At 39.2% G+C, this 13034-nt stretch overlaps 4 protein-coding genes across 5 annotated transcripts; 1 reads left to right on the forward strand and 3 right to left on the reverse strand.

Annotated features, from left to right (window-relative positions):
- The first annotated feature begins 32 nt into the window (after window positions 1-32).
- LOC126587723 (uncharacterized) lies at window positions 33-2668 on the forward strand. 2 transcript variants are annotated; one of them, XM_050252812.1, is made up of 5 exons: window positions 33-343; window positions 1378-1479; window positions 1885-2005; window positions 2120-2169; window positions 2257-2668. In XM_050252812.1, exons 1-5 carry the CDS (start codon window positions 257-259, stop codon window positions 2476-2478), a joined length of 582 nt encoding a protein of 193 aa, XP_050108769.1. In that variant the 5' UTR covers window positions 33-256; the 3' UTR covers window positions 2479-2668. The 2 variants fall into 2 exon arrangements, with proteins under 2 accessions (XP_050108769.1, XP_050108766.1); XM_050252809.1 differs by having other exon boundaries at window positions 38-343; window positions 1885-2026.
- Window positions 2669-2935: 267 nt separating this feature from the next.
- Window positions 2936-6789, reverse strand: LOC126587708 (mitogen-activated protein kinase homolog NTF4). The gene is made up of 5 exons (XM_050252801.1): window positions 6305-6789; window positions 5844-6111; window positions 4812-5144; window positions 4323-4503; window positions 2936-3323 (listed from the first exon to the last, which is right to left on the reverse strand). The coding sequence occupies exons 1-5, from the start codon at window positions 6556-6558 to the stop codon at window positions 3148-3150; spliced, it is 1212 nt and encodes a 403-aa protein (XP_050108758.1). The 5' UTR covers window positions 6559-6789; the 3' UTR covers window positions 2936-3147.
- A 1134-nt stretch (window positions 6790-7923) lies between these two features.
- Window positions 7924-8983, reverse strand: LOC126587739 (uncharacterized). The gene is made up of 2 exons (XM_050252819.1): window positions 8621-8983; window positions 7924-8397 (listed from the first exon to the last, which is right to left on the reverse strand). The coding sequence occupies exons 1-2, from the start codon at window positions 8791-8793 to the stop codon at window positions 8154-8156; spliced, it is 417 nt and encodes a 138-aa protein (XP_050108776.1). The 5' UTR covers window positions 8794-8983; the 3' UTR covers window positions 7924-8153.
- Window positions 8984-9854: 871 nt separating this feature from the next.
- LOC126587718 (60S ribosomal protein L5-1-like) lies at window positions 9855-12837 on the reverse strand. Its single transcript, XM_050252808.1, has 9 exons — window positions 12714-12837; window positions 12142-12211; window positions 11961-12052; window positions 11623-11749; window positions 11450-11529; window positions 11243-11359; window positions 10685-10819; window positions 10318-10487; window positions 9855-10155 (listed from the first exon to the last, which is right to left on the reverse strand). Exons 1-9 carry the CDS (start codon window positions 12714-12716, stop codon window positions 10041-10043), a joined length of 909 nt encoding a protein of 302 aa, XP_050108765.1. The 5' UTR covers window positions 12717-12837; the 3' UTR covers window positions 9855-10040.
- Window positions 12838-13034: the final 197 nt, after the last annotated feature.

The raw sequence follows: 13034 nt of genomic DNA on the forward strand, positions 1-13034 counted from the left end.
GAACACGTGATCGGCGTTGTTTCTTTGACAAAACTGCTGGCCTCGTCCTGACAGCCTCACCTTGTAATTGTATCACCAAATTCATACGACGAGGAGCAACAGTCACACCTCTTTGGAAAACCCAAACCCAACCTCCTCGTTTCTTCTAGCTGTTCCTAAATTCTCTCGATTTCGGTACATGGGTTGTCCTCCGCGGATACTCTAGTCGTATCTTTTTGATTGATTGATTGATTTTCTCATCTGTGTCTCTTTCCAAATGGGCAAAAATCAAGCTTACAAGGCTATGCAGAGATCCAGGCTCGGCTCCAGCTCTGCAGGCCCTGATGAGGTTGAAGACGGCATGGTTTGTACCCTTCCACACTACCTCACTAATTTCAATTCCCGCCCCCCCCCCCCCCCCCCGAAAACAAATTCTTCAATTCTGCTATTTATTTGCATTCGAATTCAGTTGCCTGCATTTAGTTTTCTCGATGAACTGCTTACTGTGCAATGGAATATGTGATTTCTAAGGAAGCCTTGTTGAAAAGATTCGATCTTCTTAACGGGTGTGTTGTAATTGTTTACTGTTTTACTGAATTTGTGGTTATAGTATCTGACATTCTACGATTATGTGGTGTTCGTTAAAAGGAATTGTTTGTGTCGTATCACGTGTGGAGTGGTTGAATACCATCTACTTGTAAATTTAGATGCTTTATCGCCACTCTGGTTTGACTATGGTAATTGGCTTGGATTATTCCATTGCATATAATCTCGTATGAATGAAGTACAATTCAAGGTAATAGGAATGCGAATACAACATTGTTTACGTTCTTGTTTGTTTGTCATGTGGTTAGCATAGGTTCATAGATATGGAGTTATGGGTTATGGTGCATCCTCCATAATCCATGACTCTTCTACGTGTTAAAAGTATGTTGATGAACGACGAGCTTTTGGAGATGGGTGTCTTTAATTTTTAGCAGCCTAACTTGTAAGTTGGATGTTGTTGGTTTTCTCACAATTGATGGGACTAGTGTGAGCAATTATACAGTTTGTGGAGTACCTCTGTCAGATTCATGATAATGATTAATCTATCTCAAGAAACTAAACTTCGGTAATTAGATGCCACTCATGTATAAGACTTTAACCACTGAAAGAGTTATCGTCAGACGGGGCATATTTCTGATTCCCATACTACGTCACCCACATACATATTTTACTTCTATCGGTATGTGCACAATGAAATTCGTGTCAATTTCAAGTAGGGTACCATATTAAGGTTTTTGGGGTAAACATTTGGTGAAATGTAAGTATGTATCATCTTTCTATTAGAGAATTGACTCGATAATCCAATATAATACTTGTATCCTCCTGTACTTTCACTGATGAGGACTGTCGCAGGTGGATGGTTCATTTCATTCACCAGAATGGCATGCTGCTCGTTTGGCTAGCCTCAAAACTTCTCAGACAATTACCTGGGAGGAGTATAAACAGAAGCAAAAGGTATTCTTTTCTGCTTTGGACTTTCCTCTATCTATTTCTACTGCTGTTTTACCTTCTTGATATCGTGTGTTGTAGAAGGAACATGTTAATTGAGTTTCTGATTTTGCCTGATAGTAAGTTACATGATCTGATGCATTTGGATTTGGAAGATAGAAGGACAAGGATGTTGTTGTTGATATTGGCCTGTAGTCCCGACTACTTAGGCCTAGCATTTCGCATTTACAAATGTTTGGGTTCAGCTAATTTTCAACTGATATTTGCTCTAATATTTTATCTTCCTACTCTGTCATAACATGGTTGTATTGTCTACTTGCTACCATTAATTTTTTTCAAAAGCTTTCTGCATCTGTAGTCTTCTTCACTACATGCAAATTTTCAGTCAATCTTAATGTATTGCTGTACTAGGAAGATGAAATTAAAAAGGGAGAACTGGAGAAGGATACCGATAGAATGATGAGAGAATACAGAGCTCAACTGGATGCTGAAAGGGCTCGCAAGCTTGCCAACGGAAGAAACCACTCTAGCAGTAAGTCTGATCGCAAAAAAGGTGGGTGTCATGGACATGGAATGTAGACACAAACTATTCCTTGTCTCTACTAGCCTCTTTTCTGAAGGTGAATATGTGTCCTACTCCTCGCAGATAGCAAGGATAAAGATTTAAAGAAACGCAGCAGCAGCAGAAAGAGAAGGGTGCCCACTGCCTACAATTTTGTGTTTTTGTAGTTTTGCTTGTTTAATTGGTTTAATATTTTCCTCCTTTTACTTTGTGCTTTGTAGCATTCAAGAAGGAGATCTTCAGAGTCTAGCTCCTCGAGCTCATCCTCAGATTCTTCCAGCAGTGAAGACGAAGACCGAGAATCGAGACGATCCAAGTCCAGGTCCAAGAGAACAAAGAAGGAAAAGAAGCACAGGTCAAAGACCAAACACTCGAGCAGTGGCGATGACGAGGCTGATGGTCCCGTGCCACTTTCAAGATTCTTCGGGAATGCGAAGACCTAACGGGATCATATGAGCTATTGTTGTGTATCTTCGTACAGTAGGAGATTAGTTTGAGATGAGTTTGTTCTTTATTGTCTTCTTCTTGCCTACCACAATCCCCTTGTTTTCGCTAACACGATATATTTAGTTGCCTCAGCAGTTGGCACTGGTGAGGTTTCTTTGGTAGAGGAGGTAAGTGTCGTTTTATTCATCTCATTCGGCATATTCACGTTTTCGAAAAGAATTCGTGTTGCCCTTTTTGTTATATATTCATCTCATTCGGCTCATAAACGGATGTGCAACTTCTGGCATTCCGGCTTCGTCATACACAGACCTATGTGCAATCCAGGTCGAAGGGAATGCCAGCACAGATTTACGGCTGGAAATGGAAAAGAAAAATGAAGGCACATGAATACAATCAGAAGAAACAACAGAGATCGGAGATCTTTATTGATTCTCAAGCTTTCGGAAATGTGTTCAAGAAAATATTAATTCATCAGCATTATGCTCAATTCCATAATTAGACAAACAGAAATCAAAACTAGCCGATACAGATAATCAATCATTCGAATCTAGAACCTTCCACTCTCGGATGGAACATATTTACATGAAAAATCAATCCCGATCACTGAACAGATGGAACCTCGAGATCACATATATGAAATCCACGTGAATAAAATAGCAAATTCCTCACTGTCGCTGGTACTCGGGGTTAAATGCAAGTGCCTCTCGGTAGATCAGCTCTTTCATCTGTTCCTCAGAGAGTGCATGCTGCTCAAAGTCGAAGCTGAAGGGAGTCAAGCAAACAGGCTCATCACTGATGTCATGGAGAGATGTTAAATAGGGGTGAGCTAGGGCATCTTCAACTGCAGCGCGAGCAAAACTGTACTTAGAGAAGTAATACCAAATTGAATGCTAGACTTCCCACAAAAATGCATGGTAACACGTGGTTCTGTAACAGATATTCTATGTAGGGTTAAAGTTTTTGACGGCAATGATGTCTAGTGTTGGAAGAGCAAGGAAAAGCCTCAAAATTTGAGATGAACACACCGACTATAAGGTGTTAGAAGGTGAAAAGGCCGATTTCCATGGATGACCACATGAAAGGTAAGAACTACTACCGAAGCATTATTCTCTGGAGGTGATCATACACCCACACAACAAATAACCTAAAGTCAGTGGGAAGCTGACATCCCAAGCCTAAGAAGGTGGGAAACTGTTGATTGCTACAGCTCTACGGTGGTGCCATCCACACCCTCCTTTTTACCTTCCACACACTCCCTGTTAATTTCTAATTTCTGTCCTTTGATCCTCTTCAATTCATTCGATTCGATTGCCGGAAATTGAGAGGGTGTGTTGAAGGAAGAAGGGGATGTGTGTATAGCACCACCCCAATTCTATTATCTGATGGCAGATCCAAACATCAGTAATGAAACTTGGGAAGTTCTGTAGAATAGAGAATAATGAGGAGTATGAAGATTAACCCATATGCTTGATCGTTGGATTTGGTTGTAGTTTAGCAGAAGGGTGGTTGAGGGGGAATGAGAAACCTTCATCGCCCTTAAATGAATTCTTAAAAATAATTTTTTTCTTTTTTAAATGATATCCAAAAACAGAAGTTTTCTAACACTCCTATTTTGTGATTTATTGATTTCATTGTTTGAACATGCAAACATATTCAGTTAAGGTGGCTAAAAATCAAGGTAACACTAATGTGGGAGTACTCGACTTTACTACACATGAAGATGACATACTAAATGGGAGTCAGCAACAAGTTATTCCGAGTCAATAAAGCACATAAGAAGTAGGGGAAACTGTGACTATTTTTACTCAGACTTGTGAACATTTTAGTAAAGGCAACGTACCAGTAATTCTCCGAGTAGGATCAAATGTCAACATCTTTTCAACAAGATCAATTGCTGAAGGATGGACGTGAGGAAACTTCTCAGTAAATGACTGTCGACGGTAGAGAGGAAGCTGCCGAATGTATCTCTTCGCATTTTCATTTAGAAATTGCAGCTCAGCCTCTGATGGGGTGCCAATCAGCTGCAAGGTTTCTGAAGATTAATCACACTGATTCACAGATATCTACACTACAAATGTACATTTTAGTAACATGGAGATTCTAATTTCCAATTCCATATCATCATGGAATGGTCCGAAGTGTGAGACATGTTATTCTTATTATTCACGTCAAGTGTAACATAAATATGGCATGGAGAAGCCAATATGCTATTCAAGGACCCTGTACTGTGATAAAACAGTTATAATGATAAGGATGATGATGATATTTTCTTGTCCATCATATGATCCTAGGTTTGTGGAAACAAACCAAGCAAACATAACTAAGATACCTCCATAAGCAGACGAAGCTGATGCACGTGATCTCTGCCAGGAAATAATGGCTTCCTATCCATCAATTCCATAAATATACAACCTACTGACCATACATCAATAGCTGCAGTGTAATCTGAAGAGTTTAACAGTAGCTCTGGGGCACGGTACCATCTGGTAACAACATACTCAGTCATAAAATCAGTCTCCGAGGTGACTCGAGCTAGTCCAAAATCGCATATTTTTAAGTCACAATTGGCATTTAGGAGAAGATTGCTAGGTTTTAAGTCCCTGTGCAGAACATTTGCAGAGTGAATGTATTTCAATCCTCGGAGGATCTGATATAAGAAATACTGCATACACCGAAAAAAGAAAAAGAACAAAAGAGAGTAATTATTAGATCTTCAGTGAAATAATAGTAAGTAATAAAAAGATTATGAATTTATAGAAGCAGGAGACTCCAAGTTGAACAGACCAAATGTAATGGGAGAAAAGAGAGGGAGGGGAGAGTTCGGTTCATCTTATTACGCAACCTGCTGATTAGGTGCTCAAAGAGCCATAGGTCATCTAAGTTGCATAAAATACACAGCTTTGATGGAGCACAATACAAATATAAGGAAGTCTGATAAGGAGTACATAAAACTAATCTTGAAACCAATTCTCCATGGAAGACAACCGGCGTAGCTGAAAAGGAAAGAAGCTTAATGTCTAATCTTTATTTTCAATGTTGCTCGAGAATTCTTATAACAAACCAAAACTTTCCTCTTGGTCAATTTCCTCCAATCATTTTTTATCTTTATCAATGAGAACAACGAGAGGAACGATTTGTTGCGCCACAACTGTCCAAATTGTCAAGAAAAACACGCAAGTACGGCAAAGCACTTGCCTTTTTCAGATTTATAACCCGAAAATGCACAAATGAATCAATTCACATGGAATACCAACACGCTCATATCAAGTTTGACTTTAGTTACAAGTAAAGAAATCGTCTTTAGTTTCGAGTAAAATACCAAAAATGTGAGAATTTAGAAGAGTAGAAGACGAGCCAGAACCTGACAGTGCTCCTCGGATAGAGCTTGATTGGATCGAATGATTTGATGGAGGTCAGTGTCCATGAGCTCATACGCAATGTACACATCATTGAAGAAGTTCCTCTGCGGCGGAGGGATTATATCCCGAATCGCAACAACATTCTCATGATCCATATGTCGCAGCAGCTTGATCTCTCTCAGCGTCCTCTTCGCATCGATCCTGTTGTCGAATGCATTCGCAATCTTCTTTACCGCAACGTGCTCGTTCGTCTCCGAATTCAGAGCCGAGCTATTTGTTTTGCAATTTCTCACGATTATTCAATCATTCAAATTTCAATCAAATTTAATTTTTCCCCAAAAATGATGAATCTTTTGCATTTTCCTTTCACAAAGACAGAAAATTTGAACAAAAAAAAAATGAAGAAATGGAGGAATGAAGAGAGAGAGAGAGAGAGAGAGAGAGAGAGGGGGGAGATACAGACCAAACGATGCCGTATGCGCCTTTACCGATGGGCATGATGGGGGGCTTGTACTTGGCGGTGACCTCAAAGACGTTGCCGAAGATATTGTACTGAATGAATCGGCCGCCGTGGCTGAGCGTGGCCGGAATGCTCTCCACTCCCCCCATCGCCTGATGTGGCGGTGGAGGATGTTGCTGTGGGTGGTTAGGGTCCGGTTGCGACGGTGGCGCCGCCTCTGACATCATCGTGTCCGCCGATCGCCCTCCTCCCTCCATTTCTGAAATCGAGTCCTCTTCTCTGCTTTATGTTTTCTGAGATTTTGTCGTTGGGTTCGTTGTAGTAATGGCTCTTGAGAAGCTCAGGCCCTCAGCCCTAATTAGTTAACAAGAAGAAGAAGAAAGGGAAAGAGAGAGAGAGAGAGTAATTTTGATTTTATGGGAGCTTGACTTGTGGAATTAAATCCAACAGTTTTTATTGGTTATGTGTTCATGTTTGTGTCTGTCTTCTGTTGGTTTTGTTTTTTTATTTTTTATGTTGTGTTGTATCCATTTTGTCAAACAGATCTTAACGAAATCTCTAATTTTCAACATTTATCTAGAATCATGCAACAAAATAGTATGTCTTCCGTCGAATCGATTGTTAATTGAGTTTAATTAACGTCTATTTGAAGGACAATAATTGAATGTAATTATTTTTTTGTTTGAAAAATGGGTTAGCACAAACTAAACTAATCAACATTAAATCCAGACCGGGACATCTGAAGTCGATTTTCATGGAAAAAAACAATTGAACAAAGAGGATGTCAAAGTAAAATGTGCCTAAATCCATTAAAACTATAGTTCGTCAAACTATCCATCATAAAATTCTTTTCTTGACCGAATATTACATTGTCAAAATCTTAAATATAACTCACTACATGCCAAAACAAGGGGATCTATAAAATAATTGTAGCCAGCAACTGCAACACGAATTGAATTGTTAGTGTTGAGTCTGATTCCAATAGCAATTGATCAATCTATAATCTCTAATGAACTTTATCAAGTTGGCATGTCGCTCAAATCTTCTTTACATGAATTTAGTGCAAATTATTCCATCGTTTCTCTTTATAATTTTCCGTAGTACTACACTATCTCAATATCAAAAAAGGAAAAAAAAATTCAAATGAAGAGACATTAATCTCCATTAAACAAGAAGTCATGATTTATTTACAAATAAGTAGTTGCCTCGTTCTCTTTGTTTGGGCATTTGTTCCTTGCATTTGTGCATGCTTTGTCGTTTTTATGGTTATGGAGCTCATGTAGCTTGTTCTTCCGTAAGCCCTACTTGTCCTAATCATACTTCTGCTCGGTATGGAAGTTTTGCGTGCTGTTGGAGATTATGGAAGTGCCTGTTATCCATATACCGCAGCCGCAGCCGCAGCCGCAGCCGCAGCCGCCGCAAACTTATACAGCCGCCGCAAACTTATAACCACCCTCATTATCCATATATATTCCGGTTATGGTGCCCCTGCCCTGCCTTGTGTTTACGGTTGTGGTTATGATGGCGGGGAAAGCTATATTGAACAATCAGACTACGGCCAGGCACATGCAGGATCTTCATATGCAATAGATGCTTTAGCTTCAATTTTTAATTCCACATAATTTAATGACAAAAGTAATTTTATGGTACTAATAAGCACGTGGATACAAGATTTGTAGCTCAAACCGTTAAGGAGACATTACTTTTAAACTTGAGGTTTTAGGTTCGAATCTCCAACAAAACGTGCGCCCTATCAAATATTGGAAATAGAATTGGTAGCTCAAAAGGAAGGAAGACTGACAAACAATTCCAAAGTGCGCTACTTAATTTCAGAAAGAAAGAAAGAAAGAAACTATTCAGATGGCTCTTGGATAGGCTTCCCTTTGTCTCTTAGTTTGGCCACAGATTGTTTCATGGCCTCCTTCCTCTTTTTGCTTGCTAGCACTTTTGCTAAAACACCGCTCACATTAGGGTCCCTTTTCTCCTTCTCCTCCGCCGGAGGCGGCGGAGGCCTCCTGGCTGCCGCATTTGCACTTGAATTTGGGTTACTCACATTGAAGCTCAGAGCAGCAGCCGCCAAACCCAAACCCACAGTCCTGCACCATAAACCCCACATCACACTAGCTTGTCACGAAAACATATTCATATCGAAAATACCCAACTCTTTTAAATGTAATAAGAAGTCATTTTCTTTGTAGACAAATCCTAAATTTGACGTGATTTTAACGGGTTAGGATTGCATTTTTGTCAAACTGTTATTTCCATATAAATGTACATTATCCATAGACGGTGGCATGAATGTATAATCAAATACCTAACCTGCGGTTAACGAGATTATTTTTCGCGGCATGAGGGTCATCGGAAGCTTGATGGGAAGCACTGACATTTCGGAAACCAACTGACCGGTAACGGGTAGTCTTGTTAGTTGCCGCCGTTGAGATTGTTGCTGCTGCGGCGGTGGTAGGTGGCCGTGACGCAAGTGGATGCGCCATAATCTCCGTCACTTGTAAAATATGTTGTACTCTTGTTGTCAATAGTGAAGATGTGGGGAAAATCTCATGCGGAAATATGAAGATTTAGGTGTCATTGAGAAAACAAGATCATTGGTTGGCACTAGATAAGGTTTTGTGGGCCCACCACCTCTATAGGGTGGCTGATTTGCTGCCTTTCATCAACACCATCTCTTCCCTTTCTTTGTTTCGTAAGCAAAAACGTGAACTTCATCTGTGTCACTATTGACTCAACTGAGTCCACAATCGCATCAAAGATACGGGAATACGGCATATACCATTCCTCCGTGGGTTTTTCTAGTATGAACCAAAATATAATACACACCGGAAAATATTATTGGATTCTAAGCCTTTAGAAACTTGGCCGTACATGGCCGATCCATTCACCTAGTCCAAGTTATGAGAAAGAAAAGCCTATCCAAAAACCATCTGAATAGGTGAATCGGATCAGTTGTACCTAGGACTAGGTGAATGAACCAAAATACAGATTGTCGCTTCTTTGAGCTTTTGATGCCAAACTCGAATTCAGATTCTCTCTACATTTCTGCGCCCTAAGCCGACGGATGAAGAAATTTAAACCACTCAATTTCCTGTAGGCCTTATTAGTCCACCTCACGCAAAACCAACCCTTGAATAATGGCGCAAATCTCTCTCTTGAATGGTCGGGATTCCCTAGCCCGTAGGCTCTCTTCCAACTAAAAACCACAAAAATTGCGAGTTATTCCAACCCCACCGGATATAGATCCAAGATCCATTCAATAACTATTTCGTTTCTAGTTTTGTGTAAAATACAGCTTTGGTCACAATCTACATGACCATTTTTCCATGTCAATTAGGACTATCAAACAGGACCTAATTGTTCGGGAACAAGTTGAGGATAGCTCACTAATTAAGAAATGAAGGCAAGAGAAAATAAAACCACATAAGCATAAAATTCATGGTTTTAAAAGAAAATACACTTAAGCTTTATATCCCCACTACCACGCTACCAAAAAAAAAAAAAAAAAAAGGCAATACAAGGTTTGGTAACTAGAAAAGTTGGATAGCCAAAACAAAATATAACTTTCATAACATTGTCAAAACTTTAGTAGCGCTTCTAACTCGAACCTCGAAACAAGAAACATATTCTTCAAATGTCTGAATTATAAAGATAGAAGATTATATCGAGAATAATTAAACAGATGTCCTACGCGGGGGAAACAAACTAGAGCACAAATACCATTAAATGCTTAGTACTCATCATCATCGTCACTGTTTTCATCGTTACCAGCTTCATTGAAGGCCTTCAACCTCTCAACCAACTTCTTCTTCCTCTCGTCAAAGGTAAGCTTCTTGAGGTTGTACCTGTTACACAAATGAAAATTCAAATCATTTGATGACTACTTCCTACTGAGCAAGAGACTCTACAGATACTTCCCTCCTCCAATGTGATTAACAAATTTAAGTGCATGAAACTAGGACACAATTTAAAACATCAGCTGAGTAGAGCACTCAATCAAACTTTACCTCTTGTGCTCTTGAGGGGCCGGCTTCTCAGTCTTCTTAATTGTAGGATCAGCACGGATGGCAGCATGAACTTTCTTGTACAGCTCCTCGATGTTATCCGCTTCAATACCTTTCTTAATATATTCACTGAAGTGACTCTGGAATTTCTCTGGCTCATCATCCGCCAAAGTCTAAAATCAAACAATCACAAGTTAAACAGTTTTAAATATTCAGTGATGGTGAAGCAAAATGAGAATGCCTGACAAGAATTCTGAACTCAACGCCCACACAAGTTCAGAAACAAATATATAGAAATTTTGACCAAATGACATCATTATTCTAGACCAGTCAGGTTAATGCTGGTGCATGAAATGAATATTCAACTTACTGTCATGTATGCAGCAACATGGCCACCATAGATGTACTTGCGATGAACCTCAGCGTCAAGTTGCTTGCTATCCTTGGAGAAACCGGCAAACCTCTTTTCACTGTGAGGGATATCCAAACCCCCATCCAAAGCACCCTGTAATCAATTGAAAATTATTTAAATTGATTACGCCACATTCCAAGTGGATTAAAAATTCAGTTACATTAAACAAAAGACCATGTTCTGTATAGCATGGGAAGCAATATGAAAAATAAAGTACAACCAGGAACCAATATATATTTCATCCCCAGGCATGCAAAGAAATGTTTTAATCAAGGCTTCCAAGGATAAAAACAAAAACAAAAAATACTATACAGACAGACAATCATAACAGAAAGGAAAGTTATACTGAAAATAACAAAACCGTTAATTAGAAACTGTCATCGGTATAAGAAAGTTCACATCAAAGTGAAAAGAAAGAACACTACAAAATAACATATTCATCCTGATAAGTCACAAAAAAAAAAAAAAAAAACTTGGCCACATCAAATATAAATAAGCATTAAATGTGGTACCCACCTTCAAGGCACCGAATACACGATTTCCTGTGGTGGTCCTGATCAGGCCAACATCAAGAAGAGCACGGAATGGCCTCCTGCTCTCAGCTGGCTCTACAGAATAATCCTCACCAGTTGCCTAAAATACCAGATAAATTATTTAGTAAGGCCACACACAAAAAGTAGATATAAAGGGAACAAACTCGATAGACAAAAAATAACACACTACCTCAACATTTCCCTCATATTCGTCATCCATTTCAAGCTTTTTCAGCACACGACGAGCCAAGAGTAGGCCAGTGCAGTAGGCTGATCATAAAAATACTGTTACTAACCCACAAGAGGAACTTATATGTATAGAGCCAGAATGAAGAAAGCAAATAAATCAAACGGTGGAAATACCTGCTGCATAGTTTGTCAGACCAACTTCAAGTCCATAGTGTGGCAGCTCATGGGCATAGGCTGCAGCGAGAACCAAATCGCCAGCAATGCTGGCAGATACAATCTGGGCAACAATATCCTTGTTGGTCTAAAAACCAGGTTAAGAGGAACATCACATATAATGCAAGAAAAATCATGAAGACAGAAACATTAAAAAAATCCATCTTAAATTCCAACTCAATACCCACAGACGAAAGAAACATTAAAAAAACTTAAAACATAATTTTTTTTATCAAAAACATAAATATAAAGTGTAAAACTAGGAAGGCCCAAATGCTAGCCGACATATTTTAGGATACAAATCGCACAACGAACCGATACTTGGGTGTGTTGTACTTGTTCTTGTCTTGGTTAATGAGCCTAATCCTGGCACGGTAGTCGGTCTTCCCCTCTGTGGACAACATTCAGAAATAAAATGATCATATGCACACTAACAATTTGCGCAATGGAAAAACAATTTCTCATGAAACAAATAAATACCTCTCCTTCTCTTATACTTGACTTGAAACCTCTTGAAGTAAGCCCTAGACTTCTGAGACTTGACGAACGGCTATAACAAATAATTCAACAAAATGTTCAATGTTTCCTCAAAACTTCATACATGTGTGTGTATATATATATATATATATGTGTGTGTGTGTGTGTGTGCGCGCGTGTGTAAATATAACAGGTAATGGAGCAGAAACACAAAGGATACCATAAATATTAGTCTTTAAGCAAATGACTGGACAATGCATGAACAACATCAACCAACTGCACTCGGTTTTGCCGATTCGACAATGCATACGCATCTATTTATCAAATAAATGAATTTATATATCGATTTAATCCGAAAATTTAGACATAAATTGACACATAAACGTATATTAATTTGTGTAAAATGAAGAAAAAATTCATACAAAATCAAAGAACACAAGTCCAGAGAAAATAAGAAAACACCAATCACTCACTAGAATGAATGATTACTATATTTTAATGACGAGATTAAATAAGTAAATGCGCAGAAATTAGTTCAGATGCACGAAACGGAGAGAGAGATAGAGGAAGCTCACCATTGTCGAGGATGAGCGGCCGAACGAAGGGAGAGCAAGTGAGAGACAAGGCTCGGCTAGGGCTAGGGTTTTTGTAAACAGACAATGTGGAGGGCATTTTAGTCGTTTACACGTTTGAGTTGAGCCCTGTGGGTTGGATGGGGCTAGTTCGTGGCCCAAATTCAAATAATATATGGGCTGAGTTGAAGCCACAGTTGGGCTTTGGGTATGCCTGCTAATAGCTAACTTGCTAATTTCCTCATATTTCTAAGTTATATTTTAAGCAGGATTGTCGTGCTTTTTATTCAGGATTTTGAATACGTTGGGACTTCACTGTAACAT

Source organism: Malus sylvestris, chromosome 2 (assembly GCF_916048215.2).
Source record: "Malus sylvestris chromosome 2, drMalSylv7.2, whole genome shotgun sequence".
Classification (NCBI taxonomy): domain Eukaryota; kingdom Viridiplantae; phylum Streptophyta; class Magnoliopsida; order Rosales; family Rosaceae; genus Malus; species Malus sylvestris.

Coding starts and splice junctions, on each gene's coding strand:
- LOC126587723 (XM_050252809.1), top strand. CDS start 257: ATGGGCAAAAATCAAGCTTACAAGGCTATGCAGAGATCCAGGCTCGGC. Junction 344..1,377: donor ATGAGGTTGAAGACGGCATG/GTTTGTACCCTT, acceptor GGACTGTCGCAG/GTGGATGGTTCATTTCATTC. Junction 2,027..2,119: donor TAAGTCTGATCGCAAAAAAG/GTGGGTGTCATG, acceptor TACTCCTCGCAG/ATAGCAAGGATAAAGATTTA.
- LOC126587708 (XM_050252801.1), bottom strand. CDS start 6,558: ATGGAGGGAGGAGGGCGATCGGCGGACACGATGATGTCAGAGGCGGCG. Junction 6,112..6,304: donor GGCGCATACGGCATCGTTTG/GTCTGTATCTCC, acceptor CAAAACAAATAG/CTCGGCTCTGAATTCGGAGA. Junction 4,504..4,811: donor AGCTTCGTCTGCTTATGGAG/GTATCTTAGTTA, acceptor GAAACCTTGCAG/CTGATTGGCACCCCATCAGA.
- LOC126587739 (XM_050252819.1), bottom strand. CDS start 8,793: ATGGCGCATCCACTTGCGTCACGGCCACCTACCACCGCCGCAGCAGCA. Junction 8,398..8,620: donor AATAATCTCGTTAACCGCAG/GTTAGGTATTTG, acceptor TTTATGGTGCAG/GACTGTGGGTTTGGGTTTGG.
- LOC126587718 (XM_050252808.1), bottom strand. Junction 11,750..11,960: donor ATCGGTTCGTTGTGCGATTT/GTATCCTAAAAT, acceptor CCTGGTTTTTAG/ACCAACAAGGATATTGTTGC. Junction 10,156..10,317: donor GCCCCTCAAGAGCACAAGAG/GTAAAGTTTGAT, acceptor TTTGTGTAACAG/GTACAACCTCAAGAAGCTTA.